Below are 24,327 nucleotides of genomic sequence, written 5' to 3' on the forward strand. Positions count from 1 at the left end.
TAACACGAAAAACAAAATCATTAACCAAATATCACGGGATTATGAACTGCGTTCGCTCTGCTGACCAGTAAATTCCCTGTGGTCATTTGAAAGACACCACACATTCCTGATCAACGCTTCAGAATGCTGCTTCTGTTGCTTGGTCCTCCTGCCTAAATCAGTGGCAAGCAGAGAATAATGTATTCAAGTCAAGCACGCGCAAGCTATTAACAAATTTATTGAATTTTGTTTAAGATTTCTACTTTTGCAACGATACATGTCTGATGATGATGATGGCATTTTGATTGATCTTGATTAAATGGAGTTGCGTCGGTCTGCTCCCGATTGGATCCGTGCCGATGTGATTGGGTTTGCAGATTCGAAAGCACAATATTTATTCTGAAATATTGTTTTTTTTTATTGGACCATTGAGTGCGCAGACTTGACGTCAGTCTGCGGTCGATGATAGATTGGTGCAAATAGGTACCATCGCTGTTCGGCGGTTCCAGGCTGATGATAGGTTTATTATAATTTCAGTTTGCATGATCGTTATGGAAATCCTCCACCTGTTTGCGAGTCACATATTGCCACAATCAACTTCCGATTAACTATTTTCCGTTTGTTGACGTGAAGGCCACACTTTTCCACCGCATTAGTCAATCGGCGTGTATCCGTGTTGAGCTGTTTACACCCAGTCGATTTTCTGAGAGTACCTACTATTGTTGACGTCTTTCGATAAGATAGCAATGGACACCACATTTGGCTATTTCCTGAACAATCAGAAATATAGGGTGAGGGCGCACGTCAATCTGGAAGCGATTGCTGGCTATAATTGAATTGGGGTTGATTACAGCTTTGCTGATAGTGGCGCTGTGCTGATGTCGGTGATTAACAGATTTTGCAAAGTTGAGTGTTGGTTGTAAAAGAATGTATATAAATAGAACCCGTTAGTTGTTGGGAAGAATGTTTGAATAACGTCAGGGTTTACGGTTAAAACATGTATGTCAAACACGATCCCCGTTTCTCATGTCAAAATAAACTTCTGTACAATCAGCAAAATCGATTGAGATTCAGAGTTTAAACACTAATTTCCATCTTGACCCAAGTCTCGACCCCCTCTGATTTACATGAAACATTGTTTGTCCTGTTATGGGCATCATTTCACATGTATAATTCGGAAATTTGGAACTTGCGCAACTTTTCAAAATAGCATATTCGATCTTGTTCAATAAATCATAGTACGACACGTCACCTTCAATAGAATTGACGTCAGACACAAAGCTGTAGGAAAACTAAACCACAGACAAACAGACATAACCCTTGCCTGCTTTTCATCGACCACTCATAGCAAAGATTTCATCTTCAGAAGAATGGTCCCAAGTAACACATAAAACATATTTTTGAAAAAGAATTAGAACGGCTTGTTGTATAAATGTATTATAAGAGATGCAGAAAACATCCCACGTTATATATGAGGTTTAAAGATGTTTTCTTCATACTTCTTTGATTCAACATTTTCCAAAATAGTTTTCTTTTGCTTTTATCTTTAAATGTTATTTGAACGTGCATCTTACTGTTTTAATACCACTATAAAACTTGTCGTATACAGAATCAATCCAGATTGACGTAAACATTGACGGTGCCATTGAGCCGGACTGTCTCTTCATGCAGTGATTGACAGTTTCTTATGAGGTATTCGGAGGTTTGTTATTAAGAAAGTTGAAAATACTTTTTTATAACATCTCATAAATTAATACAACTGAAAATGTGCAGGTTGTCTTATAAGGAGTTGAAAATACGTTTAAATAACATTCTGGCTATTAGATGTACGCTTTGCTACTAACAAAACGTCTTCATGAAGGATCGAAGGCGTGTTGAACGAGAAAATAATTTTCATGCCATTGGCAAGAACATGATAGATACTTATAACAAACCTTTCATCAAGCGGTGTTGGTCTAGTTAGGTAGTAACAAGTCTACCACGCCAAGGACCAGTGATCGAATCCCATGCTCAAGTTTTTATTATTTTTTTTTGTCGCTGGTTTTTATGATGTTTCCAAAACATGTTATAAGACCAGTATTTAGTTGTATAAGCTCCGGGTCTTGCCCTTTTTAGGTTATATAAATGTATTAAATGATGTATATTAAAGTATTAGTGATTCTTTGCGTTAGTCATTACAAAGTATTTTCAACTTCTTTATGACAAGCCGTGTTGCTTGGGGTTTGTGTATTCACTCATTTTTCTATGCGTTGCTTACACCTTCACTCGAGTGCAGCGCTACTGTATCTATCACATGACTTCTGACAAAGTTGCCAGTCTTCTTGATATGTTGTCTTCGGTAAAAATCTAAAAAAGATCCGCTTGACACTTTGAAATTGAAAAAAAAAATTGGAAAGCAACAACTTTAAACAAAATAGGGGAAATGGCTCTAATGTTGGCCTATGGATCTAAGATTGGGCCCATCGCTAAAAATCTTCCTATTTATCAATTTTATCTAGATGAACGCGTCATTGGGACGGTACTAATGGATATGTTTGGTCACTATTGAAAATTTAGTCGATTGCTGAATTTATGTATGGGCCCAAATTAGGGGCATTTAGGCCCACATTACATCCATTTCCCCTATATTAACTATTAGATTTGACACATGAAGCTTGTATTTTTCAGGGTGTCCATCCAACCGGGAAATCCGGGAAAAAACCGGGAATTTGGAGTTGCCGGGAAAAATCCTGGAAAACCCAAATCTCACCGGGAAAGATCATATAAGTATCAAGTTTGATTTTATCATAGTCTTGTAGGCCATAATTTGGTATTGAAGAATCATTCAAACCTTTATAAAACTTGCAGTGTCACTTGGAATCAATCAATTTTATATCATATACATACACTATGTTAAAGTATCAAAAATCCCCAAAATTACAAAAACTCTATTCTTTTCTTTCACTCGCAATCTATTCGCGCACGGGGAAAACGGTGACTTTGCCGTTGTTCCTACTACCATAGCTTACAGAGTTATTTTTTAGAATCTCTGTTGGTGTCATTTGAAGATAAATGTTTGAATTCTTTTGCGCCAATTTTCCGAGTGAAGAAGTTCTAGTATAAAGCCTGAGCGAGACATATTTAGCTACTTGAATATAAGAAGCAGATTTTCCAATAAATAAATGTCCGATCTCAAACTCCTTACATGCTTCATCATGCTTTGCATGCAAATGTTTGACACCGGACACAATCAACGAACTAAGATGATTCGTACAGAGATAAATTAAAAATAATTTCTGCTCTTTGTGCTATCCAGCTACACCAGATTAGTTTTTTTTTTTTTTTTTTTTTTTTTTTTTTTTTTTTTATTATAGTCACTTTAACACTCTTGGGTCATTCGTGACTTGTCCGGGGTGAGATTTGAACTCGTGACTTTGGCGTGAGAGGTATGGATGTTAACCACTACGCCGGGGTCGCCCCCCCACACCAGATTAGTTAGGACGGCGTAAAATACCTCGGTTAGTCTGTAAAAAAGATCTGACTCCATACCTCTCACGCTAGAGACAAAGTACTTAATTATCTTAGAGATAATTCATCCAGCTCAAACATTTCTAGGGGTAATCATCATATCATGAGTTCAAATTTAAGTCGCAAATGTTCTAAGAGTATTAAAGTGACTTCATTAAAAAAGAATAACGATCGGAACTCCAGGCATTTTGGCAAACCAAATAATCCAAATCAATGATATTATGGGGCTTCCTGATAGAATAGTAAATTAAGAATTAAGTCGAATAATCGTATGCCCTGTTATTTTTTAACACAATTGATAATTTTAAATTATGTTATGAACGCTCAAAAATTTTTGTTTGTAACACATCTTTGTATCTCACAAAATGTTGTTTGACTTATAGATCTTTAAGATCTAAACTCCAGGAAGATTAAAAGAAAATAATACTGCCTTTCTCCTGTTCAGGTACCAACAAAACAAAATTTAGGCTCATTTTTGCGAGACTCTTTGATTTTATACGAATTCCATGAAGTTTTTAAGATCTAGATCATCACGTATTGTAGAGCAATTCTGCTGGCAAAAATATATGATTATCTATAAACGGTTAATTTTGAACGTCTTTTTTGTATAAAGCAGAGCTGATGTTTGGGTTGTGGTTTTTTTTTAATAACCGGGAATTGAAAAATTGGATTTGAATGGACACCCTGATTTTTGTCCAGAAAATGATTCTCAAGATCGTAGAAAGAATTCTCTGGGCAAACCTAACTTCTTCTTCTTGGGCTTTATTTCGTCCGTACTGGGACTTTGCAAAGGCCCTTCGTGTTCGTTGAGCACATCGACAGATAAATTGTGGGCGCTTCGGGTTATATCAATTAATTTCAATTAACTTCAGAAACTCTAAAAAAAATTCAAGAAATGCAAGGAAGTCTAGAGAACTTCATTGAAATTCAGAGATCTTAAGAACTGTTCCACAAAATTCAGAGCAGCTTCGGCAATTTCAGAAAAGTCTAGACTTTCGATATTGAATTGAAGATATTGAAGAATTAGTTTTCTCGATTCGGATTCTCAGTCTTCAAGGTAAAGTGATTATTACAGTTTTTTTTCGTCGACATGTTAGTTTTAGTTTAAGATCGTAAAACTATTTGCGCTGAACGAAAGACGTTATCACTTTATATCCAATGAAGAAGGCCAAGTCCAAAGACATAAAGTATCGTGTCATTTTGACCCACAGTTTAACTGAAAAGCCAATTAAAATAAATAGTATTTTTAATATAGTTGAAGATGCACCTCACCTTTCTTCATCAACGGATGAGTTTGGTAATGCTCTAGTCGATTCGAACCGTCCTCAAAATGTGCCTTCGCTCGCATTCTACTTTCTATATACAATTCTCACACTACCGTACTATAAGGGAACTATCAACTCTATACTTTCATCTCCTCATTATCGTATAAAATGTCCACTTTAAGTCTGATATGTGAAGTTAATCATCTCCAACTGTGTAAATCATTAACTACACGCATGAAGTAATAAAAACATGATTAGTTAAACAATTTTTTAGTTTTATGGCGAGTTGAGACGAAACGATTTTCTAAAAAATTTGAACTGTCAAAATCTAACCATTGTTTTTTGCTGTTTTAAGAGGGGAATAGATGGAAAAAAAGTATTGAATTTTGAGTGAAAATCCAAACGATTATTTTTGTTTTTTTTATAAATTACGTCAAAATATTTCCCATGATCATGTTTAGTTTTACCAGTGCATTTGAAGTGTAGCTGCAGTACTTTGTGTAACTGCGCAATCCAATTGCTATCGAAAAATTAATAAAATCAAACTAAACAGTTTCACGCATTGATTTGATGTTTTTATCAATTTTAAATCCATCGTTGCAGGATCTGAAGTTGACTGCGACTTGTCTTCGTAAGACCTAGGTTCTAATTAGAGGGAACTAAATTGTGTGTACATTCCTCAAATATAATTATGGGCACCCTTAATGGCCTGTTTACATATGTGCTGGTTCATAATGCTGGTTAACCAAAATTGGAGTAATCCGATCAGGTTTGTGTCAGAAATTGATGCACCAATGTTAATCAGCACCGACAAACTGTTTACATTATGCTAACAACCATGGCCCATGGGTTTGCGAACGACAGGCTCACATGCACGTGAATCAGTACAAGTGTAAACACCCCATAGAGGGGCGCATGGATTTGAAGTGAGCGGGAGCGCACATATGAAAAAAATTGCAAGTAACCAGCTCTAACTTTACCATGAAAGCACTGATTCCTCTGTGAAATTTGGATCCGTCCGAAATATGAATCAGAACGATCATTCATGGCTCAATCCATCTAGTGGTGTGAAACGTGTTGAGTGCTAAAACGTTTCACTTTGCATTGACCGGGGAACGTAGGGGAAATCGGAGTAAGACGGACACCTTAAGGATTGTTATTGTTCATCGTAAATAAGTAGAATAATATCTGTATTATGTAAGATATAGTCATGCCAAAGGAAACTATTTATACGAATTTATTTTAAATCATAACACAAAATGGTCGAAAAAGTCTCAACTTTTTTTTTAGGAGTGGATGAAACGGACAGGTGCTGGGGATAAAATGGGCAGTCTTAAGCATGTAAAGATGTAATGTTTTTATATTATAAAAACAATCGAAATAATTGGTTGATTTCCGCAGATCCTGAAGTGAAGTGGGTAACAACTGGTATATGCCGAAACTCATCATGCTACCAAATGTTTAAAAAATCCGCCAAATGGCTCAGAGCCTAAGTCACATTAGCATTCAAGAACAAGATTATTAGAGGTGATGGTGAATCTAGTTTGGACATGTGTGTATTCTGGGAATCTATAAGATTAAGTAAATTCGGACATTTAATTTTTCTTATGAAGTATTGGCAATGTCCGTCTTGCCCCGAAAACGCTTCTATTTGCAAGCTTAAAAACAAAATTTAATTACTTATTTCAACAAACAATTTAGAAGTGAATCAGGCACGGACTTTTAAACAATGTTGCACGCATTTTACTATTTTGCTGTTTTACAACCTTAGGAATTGTACACCGAATTTATACCACTTCGTCGTTAAAGGAATTACAATTTGTTCTGTAATTTTTGTTTACATTTGACAGCTCCCGTGACAAGTAGGATATTCTGGAATACATTAAATATCGAAAATTAAGAGTGGATGTGGCAAAAAAAAGTTAAGCCATCAAACATTCAACTCCCAAGTAACATTGCAATTTTTTTTTTGAGGTTTGAAAGTAGTCTACAAGTCTGAATAATGGTCTACAGAACTCTCTTAAAACCAAAACTCTCGCGCAACACGAGAAAAGGGCCTATCATTGTTGATCGATTCTCTTCATCGATTGTCTCTTTTGCGAATAATCCGACTGCAAATTAATTTCCCATTGAGAATGTTGTTTCAGGAGCAAGCTAACATGATCTTCTGTCGAACTGTGCTGCGAGCTTAGCGAGACATTCGTTTATGTTGACGTGGTAAACCAAAGAGAATCGATCAACGAGGATAGGCCCTTTTCAAATGTTACGCGAGAATTGTTGCTTGGAACTGTCCGTTTTACCCCCACTGGCCGTCTTGCCCCGAATACCCCCAAAAACTTTGTCGGAACTTAAAAGTTACCTGATTTTCACCACCTACTACAAAGTCCATTTGTGTCAATGCATGATTGATGCCAGAAATATAGAAGCTAATCGAATTTTCACCTGAAATTTAACAACTGGTCGTTAAATGCTCCGGTACACGGCCGTAAAGCACGACGCAGTTACGTGAAGCTAATTGCTTTGTAGTGCATGACTAACCGATTGCTAATGCAAATCTCAAACGTTCTTATTTTTCTAACAATTTTCGGACCGAATTTTTCAAGGATGACATACCACATCCCTGTGGCACCTTGAATTATGGACGATTGCAATGCTTATGTTTACCTTGAGAGGATTGTTTTGCATTAAATAAGTGCATAATGGATTGGAATATTTGCATAAGTGACGTTTCTCACTCCGGAAGGTGTGATAAATTTGCCTGAGCAATATTTATTTCTTCTTCATTTCCTCATCGTCGCCATCTGCGAAAGGAACAAGGACGGACTCTATGACGCAAGCAGATGTGGGCAAATAATGTTTTCACCACTAATGCCAATCAGGAAGTATCAGCTACCTATCACGGCCAATGAAATCAACCCAAATTTAAGTATAGTTTACTCGCAAAAAGTTTAGGAACTCAGCGATGAATAAATTTGCCTCATGTTTTCCTGTGGAAAACCTCAAAAACTGCCGGAAGATTTTACTGAGTCTAGGTATAGTACCAATAGACTAAGAGAATCCAATCTTTTTCTTATATTCGGGGGATTTTTTTCCCTGGATAACCTGGAAAAACGTGAGGAAAATTTACTCATCGCTGAGTTCCTGCACTTTTTGCGATTTGTGAGTAAACTGAACTGGGTGGATCTCATTGCCCGTGCAGGAGTATTGTTTATGTTATTCTTGTTATAGGTATACTTTCGCAAGAATCCGTACAACCTATAAGCGATTTCAAGGTGAGCGAATCAATGTTTATTTAACTGAAGCTGGTTTTTCTTTTCCTGTTCTTGAGAATCGACGAGACAAATAACATGGCCTGCTGTGCTTCGTATGCAGGGTGTTCACCGAACAGTAGCAAATGCATTTCCATTTAGGCAAATGCCAGTCTTTAGCAAGAGAGTCTATTAGTCCGATGCTAATCAGATTGAGATGTATCCGCCTCTTGAGTCTCCTAATAAAATGTGTATGGTTATTTTGCTTAACGACGTATTCGGTGTATCATGCAAACCATTTGTGGAATAGTCTGATCATTTGGGTTATCGTTCGTTTATGTGTTTTTTAAAAGGGTCGTGTTCCTTCCCAAATCAACAAGTCACGCCACCATAAACAGGTCGTTTAGTTCAAATTGACCGAAATCTTCATAGTGGATTAAATTTTCATAACACGAATCATCAGCGACGGCACGCAATTACTGTTGATTGTCTTAACTCACGTCAGCCAGAGTCAAGCATGGCTGACTGAGCCCGATATCAGCTGCTCTTCCGAAGTGACTTTGCGTAAGGTTAAAATGTATCTTTAAAATGCAGTTGGATTAAATTGAAACCTTCCCGAGAATCAACTACACGACGACACCTTAAAGGTTGAATATTGCGTCAATTGTCACCTTCCACAGATAACGGATAGAACCATTTCAGGTAATAGTTATTAAAATGAACACGAGCCCAATAATGTCTTGACTCTTCCAAGCCACGAAGTAATTAGTTTCTCATATGTAAAGCAGGGTTGAGTCGCCGGTCGGTGCATGTGCTGCACTTTGTGAGTCGTGTGATTTATCTAAGGCGGAAATTTAGAAAAAAAGCACGTGATTGATCAACTTTGCTACCTTCGCGTTGTGACAATGCTCGCTACTTGGGATTCCAGTTATCTGGCAGTTGGAAGAGTATTCGATACAATAATGCCGGAACGTTTACACAGTGGTGCATTGCATTTTCTACGGTCAGAGGGGGATAATTAGATAAGTGCAGCAGTTTAGAATTAGTTGCGGACATTTGTTTTTCTTCCTAGACAGCTTTCAGTTTCCATATTTGTGTTTTGCCTGTTGTCAGTAGTGATCGATCAGTTAGCCACCAGCCTGTTAAGCGGTGAATAGACGAGTGTGACATCACGTTTCGTTTGTCTAGCCCAATCGGTGCGTTATGGTGCAAGTGCAAATTTTTCTAGTTAATACCGGCTGGTGTGGGTTAGTGCTTCGATCCGGTTTGTGGTGGATTTTGTTGTTGTCAGTAGAAGTATGATATAGGCTATTAGTTAGTTTATAGGCTATTGGTTAGTTTATATGCGGAACGGGGATTGCACCTAAAGTGTGCCCCTAATGAACTAGTCAATGACTAAAAATCACGATATAGAGCATAAAAATAAATCTAACGTATGCAGCAGGATTGTAAAGTAGCGTTCATATTATACTGCAGCCAGATTTGTTTTCATTTCTTTTGATTGAAGACTACTACCATTTTAAACTGGTCCATATTAATTCGTTACATATGTACATTGGAAAACCTTTGAAATGAAGAGCTTTCGGTCTGGTTTTAGTAATTGTCTATACATTTTAATAACTTTAGAAGGATACGCGCATTTCGTCCAGTCCTTGTAGCCTTCCTCAGTGCCAATTATCCTAATACCGGTTGATACCGCACATTTTACTGATACCGCATTTTATCCGCATCTCTGCTTTAAATCGAAAAAAAAAAACCGAAATAGCGGGCACAAGTATTACATGGAATTAATGCAGATCATGTCAAATTACGAGACAAGTCATGAAATATTTCGAATGTTGTGAGATTATGTCCATGTTGCTAACAATTTCATTCAAGTACATATTTTGTGTGAAATGAAGTACATGTTTATATTCAAAGATATTCGGTTCAGACATTCTTGAATTTATGTGTGCATTTTGTTCGTATATTGCAACAAAATACAGGAAGCTTATGCAACGTACCAACTAGATTACCACTAAAAAAAATTAAAGTGTATATTTTCCACAGACCAACAACCAAACTCATTTCAGTAGGTGAGAAAAACACTCTCTGAATGTTTCAGCTGTTTTTGACGTAACTCGGACCGGTGCTTTTAGTTTAATGTTTATATAGGGGATTTGGTTGAAATTTACATATACAAAATGCTCAAATACATTCGAAAGCGAATGTCTCAATGAAACTAACCGGATTCATAATGCAGTCTTCAGCAAAGTTGTTACTCATTGCTTGAACTGAATCAAAAATCTGAATCAAATCGAGAGTAAGGAAACTTTTTTATGATCGATAAAGTGTAGGAGTGTCATTTTTTCATGTATTTTAACCAAACTCCCCATACAAAATTCAAACTTAAAGTGCCAGCTCACCCTACAACCAAATGAGCTGAAACTTTCAGATAATGGTTTTCTCACCTAAAGGCACAAATCTAGGGGTTGGCCCGTGGAAAATTAGAACTTTTATTTTTGTTAGCCAGTCTAATATCCCAAGCAACATTTCCGGTTTTGTTATGTTCTTCGAGTCCATTCTAAGCCTTAGAAACCTCTTCAAAACCATGATAAAACCGAAAATGTTACTTGGGATTGACCCCGTCCAGGTGTTCTAGGTGCATCCGGAAAGTTTCCAGTATCTGATATTAGCAAAATCCGCCTCACATTAAATCACACAATCATTGCGATTATTGATCGTCATACAGCCTTCCCAGGCTCACAGTGATCACACTTGGATATGTTTCGGATACCTTCGGGGAAGCCTAAGCCTGACATGACAAAAAGCTTTCATATGACACATCCCAAGTAACATTGCAGGTTTTATAGCATTCTACAAGTCTAAATCATGGTCTACAGAACCCCCATAAAACCAAAATTGTTACTTGGGATGGCTGCCGGCAGGCTTGCTTCCACTCACTTGCTATAAAAACATGATTTTCTGAATTTTGAAATCATTAGATGTTTTAATTATATATTGTACTTGTTAAATACAAGAAGAGGTTGAAAGGCAAGTGTTTGACACATGAAACCTGTCAAATTTGCTTTCAGATAGTCACAATAAGCGATTTTACGACTCGCGAGCGCTCACTCTGAGTGAACGCTCACGAATCATAAGATCGCTGATTGTTACACTCTGGTAGTGAAATTGACAGGTTTTATGAGTCAAACACTTGCCTTTTAACCTGTTCTTATATCTAACAAGTACAAAACATCATTATTACATCTAATGATTTCAAAATTCAGGAAATCATTTTTTTATAGCAAGTGAGTGGAAGCAACCCTGGCTGCCGGATACATTTAGTACCAGGCACCAAATTGACAATACCCGATCAAGAATCGGGATCCCCTCAGGAAGTGACCAGAATATGAAATGATCCAAAACTTATCATACCGCTTCTATCTTCTTCTTCTTTGGCTTTATTACGTCCCTATTTAGTGTTCTAGATGCACTTCCACAGTTGTTCATTGAGAGTTTTCTACGACTGTTCCATTTTTTCTTTAGTATAATTGTGTGGCAAGTACCATCATACTCGCCCAGATCAGTAGAGACATTTTTCAACCCAAAAATTCTTATACCGGACCGGGAATCGAACCTAGCTGCCTCCAGCATGATCTTGCCTTTACCAACTGAGCTAAGAGAAGCCTCGCTTTATCATCATCGGTGTAGCTAATGGGGGTGCCAAGGGGGCCAGGCCCCCTCCAGAATTATCTACCCCCCCCCCCCAGAATTTTTGGTGTTATTTTTTGACTCACCGGTATTCTGTCAAGCTTGTCAAGATCGATGTTACTATTTGACAGCGATTAATAAAATTGAACGACAAACAACATTTTTTTAAAGTCCTTTATGTTGACTGCTTTTCTTATGCTCTGGACTAGAAGTAACAATTTGAGAAATTATATTATATCGATATTTAATCGATAGCATAATAAGACGTATAGAGGCTCTACAAATTGGCCATGAGCCTAGGGATTTTTCTTTAACTTCTGAGAACTTTGTAAAACTTCAAAGACTTCCAAGAAGCTCGGGAAACATCATAGAAATTGAGGAAACTTAGTATAAATTCTGGGAGTTTAATAGATGTTCAGAAAATTTCGTAGAAACAAGGAACGTGGAAAAGTTCTGAAAACTGCGTAGAAGTGGAAAATTTATTTAATTTTGAGGAGCTTCGAAAAGGTTATGGGACCATTATTTTATTTCAGGGAAGCTTATTATTGATCGGGAATCCCTATATAATTTCGGGGCACTTTTTTGAAGCCTCATGGACTTGGAATAGGTATTGAAATTACATACAAATTCAAGAATTTTCAGTCGTGGAACTTCGCGGAAAATCAACGAGAAACGAAAAAGTGCAGCAAACTTTGTAGAAGTTTTGCGAATTTCGTAGCATTTTGAGGAGTTGCGTAAAATTTCATATAAGTGTAAGGAATTTTTAAAAAGTAAAAAAGTAAAGGAATTTTGTGGAAGATCTTCAATAGAACTTTAGGGATCCTCACTTCAGAATAGGGAATTTCGTTGCAGTTTGTCATAGAGCTTACTTCAAAAAAGCTCAACGAACTTTTTGGAAGCTTTTTGTAACTACGTTTAATTTCAAGAAACTTTCCAGATGTTCAAGAATATTTGTAGATGATAGGTGTCCCTCGAGATGTGCAGAGATTTTTGTAGAATTAAGAGAGATCGAAAAATATGCATTTGGAATAAATTCCGGAAAGTTATATGATATTCTTTCAGACATCCTTACTAGACAGCAGGAAATATCCAAAAGATCTCCATATATACGAAGATATTATTAAAATTCTCTGGATATTTTTCAAGACTTCAGACTGAGGATCTCCAACTGTTAAAAATGCAATGCTCTTTCAAGACGGTAGGTTTTTCATGAAGTTTCAAAAGTTTTTCATCTAATTGAATCTTGAATGATTAATCTAGATTTTATGGACATGTTTGTACAATTTCTATAGGGAAGACCCGTGCATTGGTGATTTAGCTATACTGTCAAAAATTAGCACTCCACCAGCTGAATTACGGGCATACATTTCAACGAAGAGATGGGAAAATTCTAAATATACCTAACATGTATAATTTTCTTCTTTCAATGAAATTTACGCCTGGAATTCAGAATTTTCCTCTTAAAAAATGCTGTAACCCTCAAAATCTTGGTAAGTTTCCCAAGATCTTCAATTACAAATTGTGAAGTCCTGGAGATTCAAAACTCGTCCATGCCTATTATCGCAAAACATTGTTTTAATCCCTAAAATTTATTTTGAACGAAACATTCTCGAATTATTTTTCAGGCATATTCATTTTGTAGAGTTTTAATTCGATTAGGTCAAACATTATAATTATTAAAATTCTTATTTCATTTGTTTTTAATACTTATGTACTAGAACTTTCATGAAACGACTGTCAAGGAAGGAACTTGCAATTTTATCTTTGTCTAAAAATTAGGACAATTGATTTAATTTCGTTGACTTTAATTTACATTTGTCTTCGAAAAATTTATCCTTATAAGCTGTATCAGAAATATATATTTTTTTTTTGTTACAAAATCTTGAAGACGTATGGGTTTGGGATTTCAAAACTATTTTTATTTTAACAAGTAGAATGTTCTTCGTCCTAAATGTATGGAATTGATTCTGTGTGCACTTTACCATTGAAACACCAAAGCCAGAATTTAATAAAATTTTAAAATTCAAACTCCTGAGCTTTAACTGATGATGAAATATTCAAAATAAAAATAAAGCTAGCTACAAAATTGAGATGCTTAAATTGATGAGATCCGGATGCTATGTGACTTCATTACAAAAAGCATGAACAAACGATCATTGCTTGTTCAAAACTAGTAAGCTTTTAAAGCTTCCCAAATCGAGGTCCCAATCGTTGTTATGAAATAAATAAAATCAAATATATTGTCAGAATGTTTTCTAGCTACGCCAATGCTTATCATACCGCATGAATATTCAATAACAAGAATATTGAGAATCGAATTTGTAGCCTCATGCTCCGAGTACCACTGGGAAGTGACCAGAATCTGACGTAAACTAAAGTGATATCAAATCACATAAACAGTTGTGGTCATTTTGAACGCCGAAAGTCGCATTGGTCAAATCCGTACACGTTCCGAGTGTTTCCTGGCCTTAACTATCCATGACCCAAAACGTATCGGATGAAACTATAGACACAGACCCACATATAATTTATAAATTATGTTGCTCTTATTCCCGGAATGCGGACTTGAGCTATTTTTGTCCGAGTTTGAATAAGTAAGAAACGTCGGAAATCACCACATTCAAGTTTTTTTGATACGAATTTTGATTAAAAAAATGGTTTTGTATGAATCCTGCATTCGGAATTCATAAACCAACGTTCTGAATATTTTTGGACCAAAGTCAACATGTGCCAGATCTCGGAAATTTTTTGGCGCGATTTGCACAACCGAGCTATTGTCAAACAAATTTGACTGAAATCTCAGTAAAAGCGACGTTTGGCTGCTGAGTCTTGGAAAAGGTTTTGATAAATCACAGCAAAAATTCATAATTTTCACTGTAGTCAAAATGTGTTGCCGACTGTGCATATCTGGATATCCATTATATCTTGAGGTGGGAAAATCAAAATTTATTGCGAAATTGTTTTTTATCCGGGTTGGAACAGGTAACGTAACCAAACGTTTTATTAGTATGAACCTCAACCTGAGGTAGGTTTAAGAAACAAACGATCAAACTGACGTTTGTTAGAAAACAGGCCAATCAAATCTCGATACCCGATCCAGATTGGAACTGATTGAAAAAAAAAATCGGTATAAGTGTGCCAATATTTTTTAACATCGTACTTCCCACGTTTCATTGATTATCGCTTTTGTTGTATTTACACTCAAAGATAATCAGCGCACCGAGCCTCTGTTAAGAAAAACCTCTTCTCTGATACATTCCAATCTAAATTTATCATTAAGGTAGTAGGTGTTTTTGTTTGTGGCTCAATTAAAGATTAAACAATACAATCTATACCGCACATTCCGATCATAATGAAACAAATAGTTAAGATTAATTATTGGGTAGAATTCAATAGAATCTGGCTTCCGTAATCGATTCCCGTCAAACAATGCCCAATTTTACGTACTCATGTTCTATCATTTTTGATGATTATCAAAGTTAGCTACTCATAGTTGGTATCCACTCTCAATAAAACATTCAGCAGATAATCACAGCATTCCATTGTAATCTACTACACCTCACGCTGGATACTAAGCATGTTATTATCATTCCTCCACCTCCGCATCCGAAAGGGCTACAATTTCCTCAAATAACATTATTGCCTTCCCTAGTAAACCTCAGCCGGTAAGCATACCGGTTGTCCAACCGGTTGATTGCACAGTAGTTTCCGATAGTGACATTTATGGGCTCATTGTTTTTTTTTTTTTTTTGAGGATGCACTTACACAGACATTCTCACGTCGTTGCGTTGGAAGAAAATTGTGTAATAGTTAGATAGGGCAGAGCGATACGTCGTCGTAATCGTCCATTCCCGTTCTATCGAGCAGAAATCATCAATAATATCAATGATTTCACCGTGCAAAAATCAAAAATACGTTCAAAAGCTACAAAACATAACCTGCTTAGATCACATTGTATCAATATTTTCAATAATTGTTCTCAAAAATAAAAGAAGCGGAGCGAATCCATTTTTTCTGCATTCATCCGTAGGACGAAGAAAATCCTATGGCGTTTAAATACGTTTGGACGGAATTGAAACTCGTAGGACGAATTTGGAACCAAGAAGCAGTGTAACAATATCTCAAAAATGTGCGATTCTGTATCAAATCCAATGGTACGTATAAGCGGCAACGGGGGTGTAGTGGTAACCGTGATTACCTCACACTCCAGCAGACCTGGATTCAATCCCAGTCGGCGCCGCCGGGATGTTCTGAGGCATAACATCTCTGAACATCACGCCTTCCTCCGGAAGGGAAGTGAAGCCGTTGGTCCCGGTTCATGAGTCGATGGGTCCATAGGTAGGGTCCAGGTGTGGGAGCTCCTCCCTGGTGTCGGTAGCATTGGTGCTCAGCACGGAAAACAAGATCGACGGAAAACAAATTAAGGAAAAAAAAAAACGGTACGTATGGAAAGGTAAATCAATTTGGAAGTCGATCAGGATCGAAATAGAAAGGTAAAATGCGGGTTGTGCTTAGTAGGACAACAATTATACCCTTTAACACCCTTTTATATCTTTATGTTAAGGTTCCAACTAAAAATTTTAGCTGCAGATTAGCTTATACAGTCGAAAATTGGCTTCTAACAGCTAGTTTTTGCCTGTATAAGCTAGTTAGCAGCTAAAATTGATTGTTGAGATGTCAAGGTTAAATCGAGCTAAAAATTCAATTGATTGATTACACTCTGACAACAAAGCATCGTAAAAAATGCATCTAATGTCAGCGCAGAAACATTTTTATATATAGACCATGAAATGAATTATCATTAAATTACCTTAGGCAGTGCTTTATTACTTTGGTAATAAACATCATTCACATCATATCACTCAAAACGGTGGAAACATTCGAAAAGATGTACGAGTACTTTATGTCTTTACGACGTTTTCACCACAGTATCTTTAAGATAAAAAAAAGTCGTCACACTTTTGCGTGACTGTGAGCGCGGTCTCGTGCTAAAATTGTACACCACTCATTTATGAATCACATAAATATTGCCCCATATCTTATCATTTTTTGTGTTGTTGTTCTTGTTACACATTGAGAAAAATAAGTCTATCTATAGTTGTACATCTGCGGAACATTGCGCCCAACTCATCTGTTAAGTTTGTTTGCGATGTGGGGTACTCCGCTATTGATAACACTAAACGTGAGGATTTTTTATCGGGATTCCCTTTTGTAAAATGACATATGTTATTAGATCTACCAAAGTAACACATTTATGTCGCAACAGTTTGATTGAGCATGGAATAAGTTACATAAAATTTTCGACAACCGTTATGCAATAAGTGGGCTAGAATCAATAGATGGCTGGGCAATACAAATCTTTCCTATTTGTAGTTTAGAAAATATTTGCCATTCATAAATTTACGAATTTAATTTTAAGTGCTTAAAAATCTTTAAAAAAAAAATATACAACGAGTATTGTGGTTTTAGATTGTGAACAGTATTCTTGAAACTTGTTTGATGTCAGAACTAAGAAAACCTTTCAAAACTGATCATATACACTACCGATCATAAGTTTACGGACACCCCCAAAAAACCATGCACATATGTTTTGTTCAATGATCTCTCATTTTACGTTCAATTTTCGATCTCCAAAGTTTATTTGAATGGTATGAATGGTGTAGCATAAGTGTTCTACTACTACTTTTATTTAAAAATTTGGCCAACTCAATTCTGAGAAAATCAGTCACGATTCTTCAGAGTAAATTTTGAAAAATATTGTAACTTTGGGTGAACTTTTATAGCACACAAAATTTGAAAATTATTTTGAATAATTTGCATACGAGGAAAGTTCCATTCAATACATACAATACAAATGATCTAAAGAGAACGAAAATTGGTCGTAACATGACAGAGATATGAACATAACAAATTTGTCATGTTGTTTTGGGGGTGCCCTTAAACTTATGATCGGGAGTGTCTATATATTAATATTGTTGTGTGAGATTTCATTAAAATTTGACAGAACTCAGAAAACATTTCTAAGTAAGTACGAATTAAAATGGAAATATTTGATATTATTTGGGTGGAGTTTCATAAGCTTATTTGAACGATCTATGCCAATTATTTAAAGTGTCACCGTGTCACTCTTGGCACAGTTTATAACAAATGGACCACACCCTGCAGTTAAACTGTCTTTCAAGTAATGCTCAGTCTTTTCACACTGATCTGATGCTTATCACAGCTTAAAACCACAAGCTCAGTAAGGGCCTGGATCAACGAGCTTAAATTGTTTCAATTGGCTAATAAGCACCAACTCCATCCCGACGGCAGAGTGCCAGAATGTAAACAAGTGCAAATTGAACCTCCCACACACGTTCCGGTCATCTGACTGGTTCTGCTCTCAAGCGCATGGCCTTTATCAGTGACAGCACATTTCTAAACTGGCTACTGCTAAGCCTTGCACTAATCCCTTTAATTATCGATGGAAGCCAGCTCAGCTAAGCTCTCCACATCCTAGGTACTTCAATGAAAGTAGTTACTTTCCTAGATAAGGTGTTACTTGGGTGCGTACGAGTTGGCATGAAACTGATGAAGTCCACTTGTCACTTTGTGACAATGAGATCGTATAACGGGTGCCTGAGATGATGGCCGTCGTCGTCGAAAGCGTCAGCAACCTCAAATCAGGTCCCCGATGCAAACCGCAAGTGTTTGATTCGATAATGCGAACAGTGAAATGATACCCTTCGTCAAGAGTGCGCTATCGACAATTTCATTCGATTGAGTACTAATCAGTAGTATGGCCCCATCTCTTGACAGTTCTTCACTCGGGCATGGAAAAATAAGCTCTGTTATCGAATGGTCATTGCAAATCAGAAATAATTGAAACAGATTCTATTTTGATTGATTAGCTCCTGACTGACGCTGGCTAATCAATCACAAGAAAAATATTTTTCAGGCACCGACGTAATTCAGGAGTCACGTGTGATTAATTATTTACGAGAAAACGACAATCAAAATTGCCTTAAAATCAACAAATTCAGATGACCTTGTTGTTCTGATTCTTCCAAATCTTAATGAAAAAAGTAATTAAAACCTTTTGAAGAAATGCTTATGTAAATTCAATTCAACCCCGCATGCCAGCGCGGATAAGTTGTTGCATAATTGTTTACAATATTTGCCACCTAAAAGATGTGGTTCGATTAGAAATAATCTGAAACCACCGAAGCGTAAACGCATCCGATTCAATCAAAACGAGTTTTTCACCGGTATTTTTCACCACTTCCATCATCGGCATTGCAACTGCGTTGATGCAAACAAATGTTACTTGTAGTTTTGACTCGATAATTAACATCGTTACTGAGAAGCGTCGCTCGGTCGTACGCCATTCGGTCGCCATGATAGGTACAGTAAAATTATATATTGAAGCCTCAACTCGCTCTATAATTTAAATATTGTAATTTTTTCAACACATCAATATTACGTGGCACACGAAGCTACGCATCTCCTTTCCTGCAACTTTTCTATTTAGTTACATCATTTTTTATACAATTGTCCTAATCGACCAGATTTGCATTAATTCTGAGCCTACTTACCATTCAGTTCAGTGTATCCCCAAGTGTTCGACATTTTGTGTATACTTTGCCTCCTCGATTTGCTTCACGTAAAATAAATAAAATCAAGCGGCGTACACCTTTTTCTCAGCTCGCTTGTTTAGTCGCGACTATTTAATATTTAACAGAAAATAAAACTTTCCAATCGGTGCGCTAGTAAACCGTAACAACACAATGCAATGCTAAATACAAACAAGCCGCCGTTGGATCAAAAACCACGCTCGATCTACAAGGCACACAAGTGCAGCAGTCTTTCACTAGCAACTGACGGGATTTACAGATTCCTTCACAGCAGCACAAACACTTTGAATTTCAACGCTTCACTGATTGCTGACAATGAAGACAAGCACTGCACTTTTTGTTCTATTGAACGAACAATATTCAAATCAAGTGAAGGGTATGGAATATTAGAAACACCGGTAGTATTGCCGGGCTACGTCTGTTTTGTTGCACGAGCACTTCTCAACTGGATTCTTCGATTAAGGTTGGGTAACATTAAAGCGGCATTTTATAAGCGAGCCGATCGTCAACTCGGCAAACGAACACACTAGTGCTGCATGGTGAACTACTGATAATCGTATTCGAATAGATAGTGTGCAGGTCGAACACAAATTAGTAGTGTAAGCAGCAATACATTGATGCGCGACTGGTCCACTGGAATAAACGGTACTTCTGAAGGATGATTAATTTTGATAAAATGATAAGAAGGAGGACGTCGTTGATGTTGGGCGGGGCAATCAAATTAGATTGGTGCATGCATTTATAATTTGTAGCGCTGATTAAACATTTCGTAAATTATTGTTTGTTGTAGTCCTGATTTTTTTTTATAGAGTTCAGAATTATCAGTATCTTTAAACATTCCAGAAATGAATGCTAATTAAAATAAATGGATTGCGAAACTTACTCTAATATGATTGGATTATAGAATTTCCTTATTTTTTTTTGGTTTAGTGAAATTCAACCAGTCACCGGCCACCCGTGACGCTGTTGTCGTAGCGGTGATAAAAAAATGTAAACAGCTGTCAAACGCGACTTGCATCAGAATTTTCACTTTTGAAATTGGAAATTCGCCTTTTTCTGTACGTTTTGGTGATCAAAAAGCTCATCAAATTATAGGAAAAGTGGTCTTCTATGAAATGGTAAGTGATTTTCATAATATTGTTGCTTGCAATCAGGAAAAACATAAGTTGATTTTTAGACTACGTAAACGCAAGCTACACCACATAAATTTAACTTTGTTGTTGCAGGATCGTTGGATTAACCCGGGATACAACGAGAAAAAATTTCCACTTTTTCGGGTTCCGAACTCGGGGAGCAACAATTTTGCGCAGTGGAGAAAGGTTACTACTGTTTATAGAACAGGGAAAGAGCGAATATACTCCCATGATTTGGTTTCAGCAGACTTTGCTGAATCTTAGTCCCAAATTTTGTTGTCGTGGGGTAATTTGAGATGAATTTCATGTGGCCGCATGTAACCCATTTCCCTCAATTCTTATTTTGCTGCTGATCTACTGGTATAGTCCAGTCACACAATGTGCTAGGTCTCTAAATCCCGGAGTCCCAACCTAATCCAGTATATCCAGCAGACTGACTCGGACGTCGATTTCGGGATGGGAATCTGTAGTCATACAAAATATAACCTAAATAATATCGGTGCATAAAAAAAAAGTCAATAATTTCTCATTTAAACTCTGGTATTTGAACCGGCTGTCGTAAATGTATCACCATCGACTAGTACTATTTCCCGCCACTAGTTACGCATAAGTTGCACTTGGATTCTACTATTGGAAAAAAATCATTTTTGATTCTTACAGCGACCCTAGTGGTCGGATTTGGAAACTTTTTAATTTCTATCTGTTCCCTTTAACAATAATAACATCAGAAGAGTTTTCGCAGCGCACTTCGAACGTGCTTTAACAACATGGAAGAAGAAAGAAAGAGAATATTTTTTTTTAATTTTATTTGTACAGGCTCAATCGAGTAAACTTTTCAGAGCCAAATTATCCTTTGCGTTATACATTATTAATGTCTTAAATCTAAAGTTTAAGGAATTGAAACGAGTACTCGCCTTCGTCTCGAGGTTAGTGGAGATTTACAGTTTCATGGATGGGGAGAGGGAGAAGGAGGTTTGAAATATGATGAAAATAATTCTGCGCAGTCATTTTGAAAACCCTTCGTGGTCTGGACCTAAGCTTGCAAAAGTGTTAGGTTTTCACAGAAATACCGTGTGGCGTGTACAGAGAAACCATTTCGACGGATCGCTATCCACAAAGCAAGCGTGGGACGGGTACTGTCAACCATGAACTGCGGAATAATGTCATCAAGACCATTAAGTCTAACCCAAACATCTCGAATCGCGATTTGGTGAAAAAGTTCAGTGACGGCCGCAGTACCGTGCAACGGGAAGGCTTCATGTCATACCGTGACTGCAGACAACCAAATAGGGATCAAAAGCAAAACAATGTGGCCCAAATCCGTGCCAGATGATGAGGCATGATATCAGGTGTTGACCAAATTCAAGGGCTGTCTCCTCATCAGTGATGAAACCTACGTGAAGGCCGATTTCGAACAGCTACCGGGACAAAAATTCGACTTGGCTACGGCTCGGGGAGATGTTCGTGCCAAATTCAAGTTTGTGTCACAGACAAACAGACATAACTCTTAGAAGAAAATTCTTCAAAAAATATCGTCAAGCGTATTTTGCATGCGCACTAGCACCATCTATCATCCACATTCCCAAGCAATGTTTTGCAACCGGATCATCCCTCGTGCATGTAATTTTTTCACTAGTTGATTTTCCCTCGTTCTGTCAACGCGTCAGCTGTGTTGAATAAAAACAAAACAGATGGAAGTCAGTGATGTCGGTTATATGAATTTTTCAGAAGATCTATAGAATTGATTGAATTTTGCAGAAATACGGATCCGTAGGAAAAATTCTCAGAATCTAAGACTTTTTTTTAGGGATTTGTTTTGTTTGCTTAGTGTGCCTTTTCTTTTGCAGGAAAAAAGTTTTTAAACGAGGTAATGCATCACTTGTGGTGGCTTGCTCAATGCTTCAGTGGCGCCACCATGACAAATGCAAGCACATTCCCAACTAAAACATTATTTGCGATGAATGTGACTGGAAGAGTTATGTCTGTTTGTCTGTGTTTGTGTGATAAATTGCAGATAAATTTTGCACGCAAACACATGATATGGTTGGGCATCTGTAGCTACGATAGGAAGACAAAGGTTTTCATCCCGGATAAGGCATTCAATTCAGAGCTTTACAGGACGGAATATCTCCAAAAGCGAATATTGCCAGTCATCGGATTCCACAAGCAACCTGTCATGTTTTGGCCAGATCTTGCGAGCTGTCATTACAGTAAAACGGTGCTACAGTGGTATGAAACCTACGGGATTTGGTTTATTTCGAAAAACTCAACCCACGTAATTGTCTCCAGCTCAGACCGATATGATAGTACGGGCAATATGGTCCCCCTAAGAAAAACACATCAGAAAACATGAAAAACATTCATGAATGTGTGATAGCTGTGATCAACTCATGCTTTGGAATACATTTTTTCCTTAATTTTTTTCCGTCGATCTTGTTTTTTGTGCTGAGCACCAATGCTACCGACGCCAGGAAGGCAGCTCCCACACCTGGATCCTATCTATCGACCCATCAACTCATGAACCGGGGACCAACGACTTTACTTCCCTCGCCGAAAGAAGGCGCGATCAGAAATGTTATGCCTCAGAAAATCTCAGCGGCGCCGACTGGAATGAGAGGCAATCACGCTTACCACGACACCACCGGCGCCGCTAATATACAATGTGGAAAATATGGAAAAAGTATGATATACTAATTAAATTAATATGTTTGAAAAGTTTATGTTTGTGCTCCGATCAACAACCATACGGGGCAATATGAGCACCATAAAACGGGGTAACATTGATAGTTTTTTTTAAAGTATATTCTAAATAATTTGACGGCAATGAATGTTTTTCAAATTTTATATTTTTAAAACAAGTACTGAGGATCCAAGAGTCAATTCGTTAGTAATATGTTTAACGAAAATTAAAGCATTTGCACTTTTTTTTTTTAGTTTTGTGACCGAACTTCAGTTTTTTGATTTGGGGTTACTTTGATAATGCTCGATGAATGTAGAAAAAATGGGTGGAACTCAAACAATGTAGTTCTTTAAATATGAAACTTTGAATGAGTATATAATCAGAAACTGTCATAAGCAATAAGAATACCACTTTGAATTTGTGATGGCTATATAGGAAATACATTTCATAAGTGATGATTTGAGTGCGAAAACATGAAAATTGTTTTTTAATATGTTTGTAAAATATGTAACACTATATATGTAATACTATATAAAAACTGTATACCGTATCAACGGAAATGCCCTAAGCTACAATATCGAACCACTATTCCTAGTTTGGAAAAAGCGCAGCGACTAAATTTAATCTTTATATTATACTATCAAAGTTACCCGCATTATTAAAGATATCCCGTTTGTACCGTAACGTACAAGTTAACGTTTTGACAGGTTTTACTAGCAAATAACATTTAGGAATCATATGAAATAGAATCATAAAGTATTTTAGTATTAAGCATTTAGTACGTGTAATGCTTGCTGTAGAACCGATCCACGCCATCCAAAATGTTCGTTATTTTATAAATTGCTGTTAGCCATAACAGCAATTTATAAAATAACGAACATTTTGGATGGCGTGGATCGGTTCTACAGCAAGCATTACACGTACTAAATGCTTAATACTAAAATACTTTATGATTCTATTTCATATGATTCCTAAATGTTATTTGCTAGTAAAACCTGTCAAAACGCCTTTGATAAAAAAACACGTCTACTGAGGATTAATATTTCTAAAAAATCATCTATCAATGAAACAGTCCTCGGTCGTCATTGAAAAGCAATGCAACTATGTTCTGTCAATCTAATTGAAACTTTTATTGGCTCTGTTGTCTTGTGAATTTTAGCTAAATCGGCCTCTTTTCTGATTTTTATCTCTCAATCCATGGAATCTACA

The 24,327-nt window shown here is 36.8% G+C and overlaps 2 protein-coding genes across 2 annotated transcripts in view; both read right to left on the reverse strand.

The window, feature by feature from the left end:
* Positions 1–19,737, reverse strand: part of CAH1 (carbonic anhydrase 1) — a 43,417-nt gene extending 23,680 nt beyond the window's left edge. The window contains exon 1 of the mRNA XM_065232944.1: positions 19,267–19,737. Within this exon, the coding sequence (XP_065089016.1) occupies positions 19,267–19,300 (34 nt within the window). The 5' untranslated portion in view covers positions 19,301–19,737. The remainder of the gene's footprint in view (positions 1–19,266) is intronic.
* LOC135710362 (HEAT repeat-containing protein 3) overlaps positions 1–24,327 on the reverse strand; it is a 129,318-nt gene that overhangs the window by 50,108 nt on the left and 54,883 nt on the right. The window lies entirely within an intron of this gene.

Source organism: Ochlerotatus camptorhynchus, unplaced genomic scaffold (assembly GCF_037179485.1).
Source record: "Ochlerotatus camptorhynchus isolate MF236.1 unplaced genomic scaffold, CSIRO-AGI_Acam_v1.1 ptg000379l, whole genome shotgun sequence".
Taxonomy (NCBI): domain Eukaryota; kingdom Metazoa; phylum Arthropoda; class Insecta; order Diptera; family Culicidae; genus Ochlerotatus; species Ochlerotatus camptorhynchus.